Source organism: Anopheles stephensi, chromosome 3 (assembly GCF_013141755.1).
Source record: "Anopheles stephensi strain Indian chromosome 3, UCI_ANSTEP_V1.0, whole genome shotgun sequence".
Taxonomy (NCBI): Eukaryota; Metazoa; Arthropoda; class Insecta; order Diptera; family Culicidae; genus Anopheles; species Anopheles stephensi.
This window is the reverse complement of record NC_050203.1, coordinates 80842966-80855137: the sequence shown is the minus strand read 5'-3', so window position 1 is coordinate 80855137 and position 12172 is coordinate 80842966. Positions and strand designations below refer to the sequence as shown.

At 44.5% G+C, this 12172-nt stretch overlaps 3 protein-coding genes across 4 annotated transcripts in view; 2 read left to right on the top strand and 1 right to left on the bottom strand.

Annotated features, from left to right (window-relative positions):
• Positions 1-5393, bottom strand: part of LOC118512972 (nitric oxide synthase) — an 86843-nt gene extending 81450 nt beyond the window's left edge. The window contains exons 1-2 of one of the 2 annotated variants that reach the window (XM_036058199.1): positions 5204-5393; positions 4045-4483 (exon numbers count right to left, since the gene is read on the bottom strand). The gene's annotated coding sequence lies outside the window, so the exon portion shown is untranslated. The remainder of the gene's footprint in view (positions 1-4044; positions 4484-5203) is intronic. The other variant, XM_036058200.1, reaches the window with a different exon arrangement.
• A 2020-nt stretch (positions 5394-7413) lies between these two features.
• LOC118511813 (lactosylceramide 4-alpha-galactosyltransferase-like) lies at positions 7414-9539 on the top strand. Its single transcript, XM_036055352.1, has 2 exons — positions 7414-8271; positions 8346-9539. The coding sequence occupies exons 1-2, from the start codon at positions 7565-7567 to the stop codon at positions 8707-8709; spliced, it is 1071 nt and encodes a 356-aa protein (XP_035911245.1). The 5' UTR covers positions 7414-7564; the 3' UTR covers positions 8710-9539.
• Positions 9540-9662: 123 nt separating this feature from the next.
• LOC118511814 (lactosylceramide 4-alpha-galactosyltransferase-like) lies at positions 9663-11988 on the top strand. The gene is made up of 2 exons (XM_036055353.1): positions 9663-11511; positions 11577-11988. The coding sequence occupies exons 1-2, from the start codon at positions 10829-10831 to the stop codon at positions 11935-11937; spliced, it is 1044 nt and encodes a 347-aa protein (XP_035911246.1). The 5' UTR covers positions 9663-10828; the 3' UTR covers positions 11938-11988.
• The last annotated feature ends 184 nt before the right edge of the window (positions 11989-12172 follow it).

Here is a 12172-nt window from a genome sequence, read left to right as displayed (position 1 = left end):
AAACTCCTTTTTTACCTTTTGCCATAGTCTGCTGATGTTTGATTAACCTTCGACAGTTGAGTGCCGGTTTGTGTCTCTCGGTAGAGCTCTAATAGCCAGCAAACAGCAAACGGCGTGCCGGGAATTTTCCGGACCTATATTTTGCATTTACTTAGCGCGTAACTTTGGGCCGAAGCCTCATGGAAAACAACTAAGAGGTTTTCTTTCGGGAAAATCATTTTTCCGGTTTGATTGAAAAGTATGCACGGACGGTGTGCCGTCGTTTTTTTTACCGAAGATGAAGCTTTTTGGTAACTTTATTAATTAAGGATCGCGCTAAAGTCGTGGTAGAATTGGTTGGTGTGCTATAAAAAAGCGTTATAGCATTTCCCGCTTTTTGGATTAATTAGCTTGATAAGATTTGCTTTTTAATGCAGTTTTCGCAAGAGGAGAACATTGAAAGACCACATTTTTAAACGCTAGTAAAATAAAGAATCTGAGGAGTTCTGTATATCCTTGCCAATAAGGTAGTTTGTTACTTAAGTTTTATAGCAGCTTAGTAAATATAGAATAAAACGATTTATTTTACAGTATTTTTCCGGTACGTTTTTCCGCCGAAGCTCCCGACAAAATTGTGTCATGTTTTGTTGGTTTTGTTTGTCTTTCGCTTGGAGCTTAAGCCGTGCTCCAATCTAAAATAAAGATTTACCCAGCGATACGTTCACCTCGGTGAATTTTACTGTTTAACTTCCCTATTTAGAGCAAAGTTCGATTATAGCTACACTTTGCCGAGAATCTTTCCAGTTTCTCGGAAAAAAACAGGCACAACCTTCAATCGCTACTTTTACACCCGTTCGACAGAAAACCAGCAAAAGATCAACAACGACTAGGTCGGTAGGTACGGCAAGGTAGTCCGAACGTAAACACTAGCTTACATTTTCCCACCAATATTTACCCATTTCATTCTGGCGCACCTTGCGCCACAAAGTTTTTACTGTCTCGCGAACGGTGGCCTTCAGTTGGGCCCATGTAGACCCAGAACGGGAAGGAAATATTTTTTTGAATTCATTACTTTAATATTTTTCCGTCCCTCTTTTTCTACCGTTGTCCCAAAGCAAAGTACGCGAACCTAGTTCGCTCTCGTTCGCTTACCGCTCGAAGCCCTCCATCATTTAACTCGATCGTGACGGAAAAGTTCAATCGTGAAATAATCGTTCACTTTTTGAAGGTTGAAACGTCGGTCGGGATGGGACCATTGGTCCCGCATCGATTCGGCAGTTTTCGAGAGGTGGCAGAAGCAAGCAAGCAAGCGTTTGAAAGATCGCCATGTACAATACAAGACAAGACGTCGACTTGCTTTAAAATAAATTGTGCCCGTTGGAGCTCACCAAGAAGAAAGTAGCCGGCACTCGCAGCGAGCAAGACAAATACAAGTTTAATCAACTTGAATTTCAATTTTTCGTGGTGGTGAGAGATGTTTGCCGGAAAAGCGTTAAGATCCGTATCGGTTAAAGGGGAGGATTTGATCGTTTAAGAGCAAACCGAATGATTAAAATGGGTTTTCAGTGTAGAAAATGGTGTGCTTTACAAAATGTTCTTGTAGTAGAAGCCTACAGTATCTAAAAATACAAAATTTGAGGAAGAAATTAGAGTAACAAAATGGGAAACACTACGTCCAGGCGAGTGATTTCTTGGCCTCCGAACATCAATATTCAGGCGCTGGAAGTAGCATAATAAGCGCTAACGTTTTTCCTTCTTGTGTGTACGGTTTTGTTGAAAATTTTACCTCTCGAACCGAGCGGTAACCCTCCCTTACACGCCTTCCTGACGCTGAGTTGACGACAGCGATATCCCGTGAATGGTTTGTTTTTCCAGTCGGATGATTTTTCCTTCACGCAAAAGTAAAACGCCACCGCACCACGATCCCTTGCGTGGGAAAATCCAATTGCACGTTAAATATGTTGCCCCGAAGACGGTACTGGTCCGGCGGTAACGTGTGAACGCGAAAAGAGCGATATTGTTTTCGGTGGTTCTCAGCAGGCAGAGGAAAAAAAGCCGATTAGAACCGAGCCGGTGCATTAAATAATTATTTATTGTTCTGTTTACTCAAGATGACAGATGAATACAAAATGAATGAGAAACAAAACGCAGCACAGACCCATCAACAGGATCAAACAGGATGAGTTCAATAAATGATTGAGAGAGAGAAAAAAAAGCTCAAGTAAATGAAGGCGAATGTACGTAGAGGCAGAGGCTCGAAATGAATTTTTATTATTAAAACTCCCAAAGCAATCAGCGGGGAAGGGGAGGCTCCAAATCGATTGCTTTAAAATTAAAATTCAACCAATTCCCGGCTGTACTTTTGAAGTGTTTCGAATGCACAAAGGAAACGCCAACTTTACAACGCACTTGCTGGGCGTGTTGGTTGTTGCAGAAAAGCAAGCAATAAAATTGTTTTTGCTCAGACCGTTTGTATGATGCACCAAAAGATGAATATTTTTTTTATATTTTACTTTTTGAATTTCGAAGGATTTTTGCTTTGTTTATACTTATCGCATGGTTAAATTGTATTGATTTTTATTAAAAGCAATGGTAGAGAGCGCTTGAAGCTGAATTTCCTACTCTTGAAAGCCTTTAGCCGGTTTTGGATAACTATTTTACCCTTTTACTTGCTTAAACTATTTAATGGAGTCGGCCTGGTGGCCGAGGTGACAGCGGCGCCAGTCTTCTCACGGTAGGACCGGGGATCAAATCCCATCCAGACCCGCCTCCCCATACGCAGGACTGACTATTTTGCAATAAGCCGGAAAAAACCAGGCCAAGACCTCTCGAGGTTGTAGTGTGCCGAGGAAGAAGAAGAATAGTTTGATCGATTTTTCTTACTCATTTTTACTTAATCAATTACTTTTTCAAAATTCTGTTTTAGTTTTAACAACAATAGTTAATTTCCACCAGCAAATTGTTTAGCTTGTTATTTATTTTTTTGCAGTTATTACGGTTTTGGTATTCCCAAGCTTAAAGAATTTCAGCACTGCTTAGCCTCTGAAATGTTGAGGTTGATTTCCCGTCTTTTACTACTTTTTCACATAATTGTTTTTCTTTTTTCAATTCCTTAATTTGGTTTTTTTTGAGCTCACTTTTCCTTAATATATTTTTCTGAAATTTTATTTGTTTTATAATTCTTTTACATTTTTTCTACTCGCCTATTGTAAAGTTTTACTTTTTTATTATTTTTTTATAATAACTGCCATTTTCCATTACTAATCTTTGGTGTAATAAAAATAAAAATATTTCCTCTCAATCCTCATACCTTGGGCTATTTCTTCCCATCAAAATTCCTCTCAACAATCGGCAAAGAAATGATTAACATAATATTCAATTTATTATGCAGCTGCATCAAACCGATAATTTCAAAGAACAAAATTCCATACACACATCTCTAAGGATTAATATACGAGGAATCACCGTAAAATGCGTCAATAAATCCAAACACACACACACAAAGCGTAAACAAAAACCAAAAAACCCCCCGGTTAAAGTGTTTATGCATAACTTTAGCGAATCGATCATAATTACAAATCTAATGACGCGCCATCAATAAAAAGGACAATTCTACGTTTAACGTTCGGTCGTAAAACCCCCTGTAAGGGATTTATGCGTATAAGGTGTAAAGACAATTTTGATTGCAAATTTGTTGGATTTTGGCCCAACGATCAACCCGAGCCTAACGATGCCTCATAAGCTAGTGATCACCGGTTTCTACGTCAGGAATTTCGGGAACCATGCAAACGCGCAACGTACTCATCGATCAATCAATAATTGATGCCGTCTGCCGAAAGCTCGCCGAAGGTCAATGAAATAAAGTTTAAAACAAACAAAAGCACACCACCAGACACATAAAACAAGAGGAGAAAAAAGCGACTTGACCGATCATGATTTTATTGGCCCATTCACAACATTCCCCAAGAGTGTCGTCTAACCGATCGATCCTCACCCAGAGGGCAGCCAACAGGCAATTTTTTTTTTCGGAGTTAAAAACCAATAAAAACATAAACTTGTACAAACCTGCTCGACTGTTTCGCGTCAAAACTGGAGACTGTTTGCTGAACGATGAAAGAAAATTAACTGCCACTGCCGTCGGTAGTTCACTTCGAAGTTCACTGCAGCGGTCAGCCCGTTACAGACCGCAGCACAGCTTCTTCAACCAACCACTCACTCACCACTACCACTACCACCAGCACGAAGGGCCCGTTTTTCCCTCCGAGTGACTGTGTGACTGTTTCGGGCGCACTTCTATTGTTGCAACTGACACTCGCAATCGGTTCTCACTTCACTTCAGCAAGTATTTGCACTTGTTTTCGAAATATTAATTACTTTCCGCGAAAGAAACATTCACTTTTATAATTTTTTTCCAACTACTGGGGGAACAAAGCACACACTCCGCACAAAAACTACACTCAGTCGCGTATTCGAGGTTCGGTTAGAGTTCGTTTGCTTTACAGACCTGCCAAAATAGTCCTCAGTAAGTATTAACTATCATTCCCAAAAATTTGGTTTAAATTTTTTCGAAAGATTTTTTTAAGTAATTTTTTTACAAATCTACAAACTGACCTAAACTACTAAAAAAACCGCGCCATCAGATGCATAGTACGTGCTTTCCATCGCCCTTATTCCTGCTAGGGTTTTTTTTTCACCCCGCGGCTGTGTTTTACTATTTTTTGCGATTTGCCTTGCCGTGGCCACAACCCGAAACTGACCACAAACGCCGTGGTTTCATTTTCTAACGGTCAGTTTTTAGATTTTATTTTCTCTCTCGACGCTTACATATTTCAGGGTGGACGGCGGCGGAAAAAGCGTGCTGCATATGTGTACGTACTTGTACAGCGCAACGGATAGCAAATGGCGAAACTCATTAAAGAATGCTAAATTATTGGCCCGCTTTTTGGTATTATATTCTACAGTTCAAAAGGGAACCAAAAAAAAGGGGAGCTTTTCTCACTGTTCACTCATTCCATGTAGAAACTTATTTTCAATTTGTTATTTAAAATAAACTTTCATTTAATTGTCCTCACAAAAACTCGGCTTAAAGGCAAACGATATACGAGCCTTTCTAAACTTGTTCACCGCTCAATCGCACACCACACATCGAGCCGACGTTCGAATTGTAACTGATCAATCGTTCGCAAAAGCACGAGCCACGAACCCGACACACCGACCGACCAACCTGTTCCGATGTTCGATGTGAACGCTAGCGCTAGCACGAACCAACTGACTAAATTAACCAAAGATTTCTGTACTTTTACTCCATTCCGCTCGACGACGACGACGCACCGGCCTGCTCCGAAGGATGTTTGGGGTGGAACGGTTAGAGACGGAGTTACACAGCGCCCGGTGGGTGGCGTGCGTACATCGGTATGTTTCCGGAGCGGACCCGCTTTCCCGGCATCCCAGCAGCTCACCGAGTGCAATGCACACTGCGGAACGGGATGCTGTGGAGACTCTCGCACAATTCTCGCTCGCTCGCTCTCGGGAGAAACGAAAGCATTTTCCGTGTGTGTTTCAGCCGCGTCCGTTCTACGCTGTTCGGCGGCCCTGGTTCGGTTGAATCAGATGTTTTGCGATCTCCACTCAGCAGCAGCTCGCTAGGGCAACAATCGGAAGGACTACTACTTTCGAGCTTCGACCACTGTCCTGTCCACCCCCAATCACGTACTGGGTTTCGAGCTTTCGGCGAAGGAGGCTTTTTGACCGGGCCAGCGAGAAGACGTTTTCGATATGCATGCAGCACACAGAGAGACGATCGACGCATAATCAATGTCGTGCGTTGGTGCGTGCGAGGTGCGTTTTCGCGTTCCATAAATTACATCCTCGATCCTTTCACAGTGCTGTGCAGTTTTTATATCGGTAGTTTAACTATTACTTATTATGTTACTTACAAAAAATACTTTTCGAACGAAATTCTCGTCAAGGAACATTCCATATAGGTAGATCTTAATATCTCCGATGGTTCATGAAGACATCATCCGTACCTCACTGTAGATGTTTGTTTCAATTTTTCGACATCTTTGATTGCAGATAGCGTCAGGTGACAAACAGATGGCGCTTAAACTGACCTCATAGATTCTGTCGTCCATTCGTCACCCGCCACCGTCTGTCAGCCCGGTCGCTGTGTAACTGCACGGCGGTAAGTACACGTTTTGGAATGGAATATCTTCGAGACAATTGCTAGGGGCTAGTCGTTTTGCGTGCCGCACACATAACATGGACGAGCTCGTTGGGCGTGATTTATGGACAAGTTAGGGACGAGACAAGCCGGGCCGAGTCTGGTGTTGGGTATCATGTACGCGTTTTTTGGTTTGTGTTTTTGTACTCTGCACGATACAGCAAGGACTTTAACCGGAATGGGAATCATGTTTGGATTGGATCTCGATGCCACCAAACGTAACAGGAAGTGCATGTTAACTGTTTAACGATTATTGTTTTTCTCGTTACTGCTGACCTAAACTCTTCCAAATAGGAAGTTTAGAATGGAAATCCCCACTTCCCGGTGTAAATTGCAATGTAGTAAAGCTAGTAAAACAACACGACCCAGCGTCTTCGGTTTGTTTAGCTGGCTACATGTTTATAGTCACAGCTGATTGTGTAGCGCTGTTCCGGGCCGAGCTTATACAGCGCCTGCATATGACTTGACCATTTCGTCGTACGCCATGACTAACAGGCAGTGGTGTTGTTCTTTGCTTCACACATACGCACAGGCGGGAAATCTCTGCGGGGATGTACAGATGATCGGTATTTGCAGTTTACCGAAACAGTTATTACAGTTGAATGAATAATGAAATGAAACATTCATATTTTATCACGTTTGTATAATGATTAATCATATGTAACGAAGATCAAATTTTATTGGAGTTGTTTTTTTTTTTAATTAGAGCCGCTGGGTATATCGTGATAAGTAAGGTGCTGCACTGGTATCAAACTGGAAAGAAAGTCAAATGGCCCTACAAAATTTAAACCCATTGACGGCTGCTATAGCAACGAATAATCAACAACAGAAGTGTAATAAAAATGTAAAAATTACAGAATTTCGGGAGAGCAAAATTTGCGCCAAAATCGAGCTGAGATGTTCGTTAAAAGCTTTGCCTTCGTTCAAATAAAGCTTCCAGCAATCCGACGACTTTACCGATCGTTTACAGTGCGCTGTTTACTTCTTGAGATTGAAGTTGAACGATGTGATTTGGGCACTATATTTTGAATTATTTTCTTGTTTTCAGCATGAAAAACTCAATTTAATTTAATTTTTTTCTATTTCTTGCCTTTTGGCATGTTCAATTCAACTTAACACACGAGTAATGAATGGTTTAAACTGTATTGGATATAAGATAAACACGATATCAAGTACCGAAAGTGGTACGATAAACCGATGCCAAACGAAATCAGTTCTGGCATTGTTTATGTTATTTACCCAAAATCGCACCATTTACCCCCTCAGCAATGTGAGATGTAACTAATTTGCATTTACCGTATCATCACACACCGGGGCTAGGGTCGCAAAGTTTGCAACCGGTGCCACGCGAAACCACGCCCGATGTCTTACTGGCTGCAGCCGAAACGATACCGACGCCGAATCGTGCTGGGCTTGCTGTGTTTTGCCAGTGCCGTCTACATCCTGTACAGCTGGATCCCGAACACACCGATACACAACTGCTTCCAGGCCGTCCATCTCGGTGCCGACGGTCTCGACGATACGCTGCTGCAGGATGTGCAACAGTCCATCCCACAGCCCACCGACGATGGGCGAAACATTTTCTTCCACGAAACGTCCTGCACGAAGGACGGTGAGGTGAGGCTAAACGCACGCCAGGCATGTGCAATCGAATCGGCAGCCCGTGCCAATCCGGCGTGGAACATTTACGTACTGTTTGCTGCACCGGTCGGATTTCGGAACCGAACGGCCCAACCGGTACTGGATGCGTTGCTCGAGTACCGAAACGTACATCTGCGGTACGTGAACTTGACGACGTACGCGGCCGAAACACCGCTGGAAGAGTGGATGGAAAGTGGGGAAATATATCGGTCGCTGTACATGAACTCGCATCTGTCCGATGTGATGCGCTACCTGACCCTGTACAAGTACGGTGGTACGTACCTGGATCTGGATGTGATTGTGCAGCAGCCGTTCGAGAAGCTAGAGCCGAACTATGCCGGCGCAGAGTCGGTCCGGTGGGTTGCTGCCGGTGTGATAAACTTCGAACCGAAAGGGCATGGTCACGAGCTGGCGGATATGTGCGTAAGGTGGGTATTTTCAACGATCGGGTTAGGTTTGCTTTACTGAAACATTCGCCGGGTTTTTGTTTTTTCTTTTGCAGAGATCTGCTAGCCAACTTTAACGGGAAGGATTGGGGCAACAATGGACCCGGAGTAATAACGCGCGTACTGCAAAAGTACTGCCACACCCGGTCGACGGTGCACATGACGCGGGAACGGTGCCGGCACTTTACCGTGTACCCAATCAGCTCATTCTACGCCATCGGTTATGAAGATTTTAAGCAATTTTTCGAAGAACAGTACCTCGAACAGGCACTCCTGACGCTTAACCAATCGATCGTGGTGCACGTGTGGAACAAATTTAGCAAGAGCCATCCGGTGCAGGTTGGATCGCGGGTCGCGTACGGTGTGCTAGCGGAACGCCACTGTCCAAAGGTGTATCGATCGTGCGGAACCGTTTTCTAAACCCCCTTCATTTTGGCGTGCTACATTCGTGTTGTTTGTAACATACTCAGAAAGCTTTACTGTTGTTAGCCAGGTACTAATGCAAACGGGCTGAGATTGCATTTTGACTCCGCCGGTGCCGAATACTTTACAACCACTCTCGAACAAACACCCCAAATCTCGTTTAGTTTGTTCAATCAAATTAGTGTGATGAAACATATCAACCAGCTACACAATGTTCGATTGTGCAATTCGCACTTGCAGAGGCTCAATTGCGTTGTAAGAAAAGCAGCTTTACTTAAACTCACATCACAATATTTATTTATCATTTTCGTTACATCACACCGTCGATTGAATGCATTTTTTTTTGAGTATTAGTAGCAAACCCGTGCTACACTTCATCGTTGAATTCATAATACCTTGTTTAAGAAGTTTTTGTTTTGCATGAATTTATACAAAAATACGATCGTCGATCGAGTTCGGTAACGCTTTAACATTCCGCAATTTTGTTTTGCCTCTTGCAGGCCAATCGTTGTGAAAAGAAAAGGGATAAAACTTTTCTTACCCGCTAGACTATTGCATTCAAACAATCCGGCTGTTATCGTATTTTTTTCTCCTCCTTCTGTGTATTTCAAATACACCCTTATCGGACAGTTGAAGTCCCGAATACTCAACATCACATTAACGTCATCATCAGCATCATCATGGTCGGGTTGTCTGTGTGATTAGCTTGGAAATTTTGTGGTGATCAAACAATGACCAACAGGAATGCAATATTTAAACAGCAACCGGTGCGCGAGACTAACCCAGAAGAACAAATAAAATAATTGTTATCGATCGATAGTTTGTAACACGTGGTTTCAGTCCTTATTGTGTCCCACTCGGACGATATTTAGTCATCCAGAAAATATTTGCAAACAATTTATCAAACAGAACTTACCAACTTGTTTTGCAATCATCTGCAATGTTCTGACGAAGCAACTCTACAAGGTCTCTTATTTCTACGGCTTACTTACTTCCGCGGGGCGGTCGGGTGGCCGTGGCGATAACAGCGCCGGTCTTCACACGGCAGGACCGGGGATCAAATCCCATCCAGACCGCGCCTCCCCGTACGCCGGGCTGACTACTTTGCTGCGGGTAAAATCAAGTCACAGAAAGCCAGAAATGTGGCAGGCCGAGACCTCCCGAGGTTGTAGTGCCAAGGAAGAAGAAGACTTACTTCCGGATCTGCCATCGCTTCGCGATCTTGGCCTGCTGCAACGATCCTCGATACCACCAATCGATTATCCCGGCCACCATCACTACCACGCCTTCTATGTCCATGTGGGCTGCCTAAAAGGACTTTACGGGCTGGGTCGTCCGGTGTCATTCTCATGACATGATCAGCCCACGGGAGCCTGTCGAGCCTAATTCGACTCGTTTATCTCCAATCCGAGGTTCAGCGTCGGTTGCTCGGCCCTTGGTAAGCTACATACGGGAGCCTCAAACCAATGATGTCTATGTCACCAGCGTATGCCACGATCTGGAATGACCTACGGCAGACCGTCCCCAAAGTTTCCACCTCCGAGTCACGGATGACTCTCTCTCTCTAGTGGCAGAGAAAACCCTGGCACCCTGGCGCCTCCACCAACTCACTCAACCTAACATTAAGCCCTTACCGCACACCACATTACGATGACAAACACGGTACGATAATCGGCTGTAAACGTCTCTTTGAATCACTATCACTGTTTCAGCATAACTACGTGCTCGCTCGAGGTTATAAAAACGACTGAATCGTACCCACCCGTACACGATCAAGCTGCATATCGGTCCCTCCCCCAAAAATGATGCAAATTTTAGGGGACTGAACTCAACGACCCATGTTGTACATCACCCGGGCTCGGTAATGCATTCCTGTCTCGTCTCTGTTGCTTCCCATTCATCTTGCTTTCGAATGGTTGTTCGTGTAGCTTTTACATGTCCCGAGATAAATCACGCTTCGTATGTGGCGCGTGAGTACTCCTCCAAAGCTGTGTAAACAAAAACCCCCCAAAGATCTAGGCTGGGCAACGTGTTCCACAATGTGTAGCACCGCGATCAGTCGGGAACATCGTGCAGCGTTGAAGATACGATCAACCCATCATTGCTCAGTGGCAGCATGATTTCTTCCACCTCGTACCGCTACCTCCGGTATGCCGTGTGTGCCTTTCTGTTGCTGCTTCTCATTCGCCTGATACGCCACCGGAAGCCAAAGGAAACGTACATCCCGGCGGATGTCGTGAACGAAGATCCAGGCTTTCTACAGTCCTACGACACCTCCACCGAACTGCACCGGTTCAGCAGCGTGTACTTTATCGAATCGTCCGCACCGTTCAAATCGATCGTTACCATCGAACCGCGGCAGGCCTGTGCAATCGAATCGGCCGCTCGTGCCAATCCGCACCGGAAGGTGATCGTTTTGTTTGCCTCGTGGAACGAATTTACCAACCCGAGCCAGGTCCGGTTTCCCGACATTCTGACGCTCGTCCAGCTGCCGAACGTTCACTTCCGCTGGTTAGATTTGGAGCACTTTGCCCGGGGCACCCCGGTGGAGGAAGCGATCAAATCGGACCAACTGCACCAAAGGGCAAATGGTGCCGAATATCTGTCGGAAATATTGCGCCTAGTGCTGCTGTACAAGTACGGTGGGATCTATCTCGATCTGGACGTGGTTACGATGAAGAGGCTAGAGTTTTACAATCCAAACTTTTTCGGTGCCGAAACGCACCGGCTCGTCGGCTCGTCCGTGATAGGGCTGGAACGGCACGGCTTTGGACAGACGTTCGCCGAGCGATGTCTGAAGTAAGTGCGGGGTTAAAGACTTTAACCTACTTCCAGACGATCTGACTCGCTCACTTTAATTGCAGCAACTTCAAATACTTTGACAATCAGAACGACGTCCGGAATGGGTCCTTGCTGCTCACCTACCAGATAGTGCAAGCCTGCGAAAAACTCACGCTGGACGAGGTCGTTACCGGCGGTTGCGGAGGATTGCTGGAGGTGTACACGGAGCGCTTCTTCCATCCGTTCGATGAAACTAATGTAAGCATCATGTTTGATCCCGAACGGCTGGAAGAGGCAAAGCGCCGAATTTCGAAAGCGATGGTCGTCCACATGCTTCATCGTACCAGCGGGAAGATGCGGATCGACGGCAAACCGACGGGATATGAATTGATTGCGAAAAACTACTGTCCTAGTGTGTATCGAGCTAATAGTGATGATTTTTAGCAGCTCTAACTATTAGAAATAAATTAAACTAAATCTGTTTTCCTTCAAAAACTAAGTTCGCTTCTCACATGTAAAAGGCTGCGTAACGCTTCGTAACGCTTCGTCACGGTTTGTGGCGCCGGCAACCTTTCCTTCCCAAATGCTTTCAAGTTCGTTGTCCCTAGCAACCGACCAGACTGTTGTTTATCGACAACATTAAAGTGGCAGTAGCAGTGTCGTAGCCGAAAAAAAAAAT

Coding starts and splice junctions, on each gene's coding strand:
- LOC118511813 (XM_036055352.1), top strand. CDS start 7,565: ATGTCTTACTGGCTGCAGCCGAAACGATACCGACGCCGAATCGTGCTG. Junction 8,272..8,345: donor CTGGCGGATATGTGCGTAAG/GTGGGTATTTTC, acceptor TTTCTTTTGCAG/AGATCTGCTAGCCAACTTTA.
- LOC118511814 (XM_036055353.1), top strand. CDS start 10,829: ATGATTTCTTCCACCTCGTACCGCTACCTCCGGTATGCCGTGTGTGCC. Junction 11,512..11,576: donor TTCGCCGAGCGATGTCTGAA/GTAAGTGCGGGG, acceptor CTTTAATTGCAG/CAACTTCAAATACTTTGACA.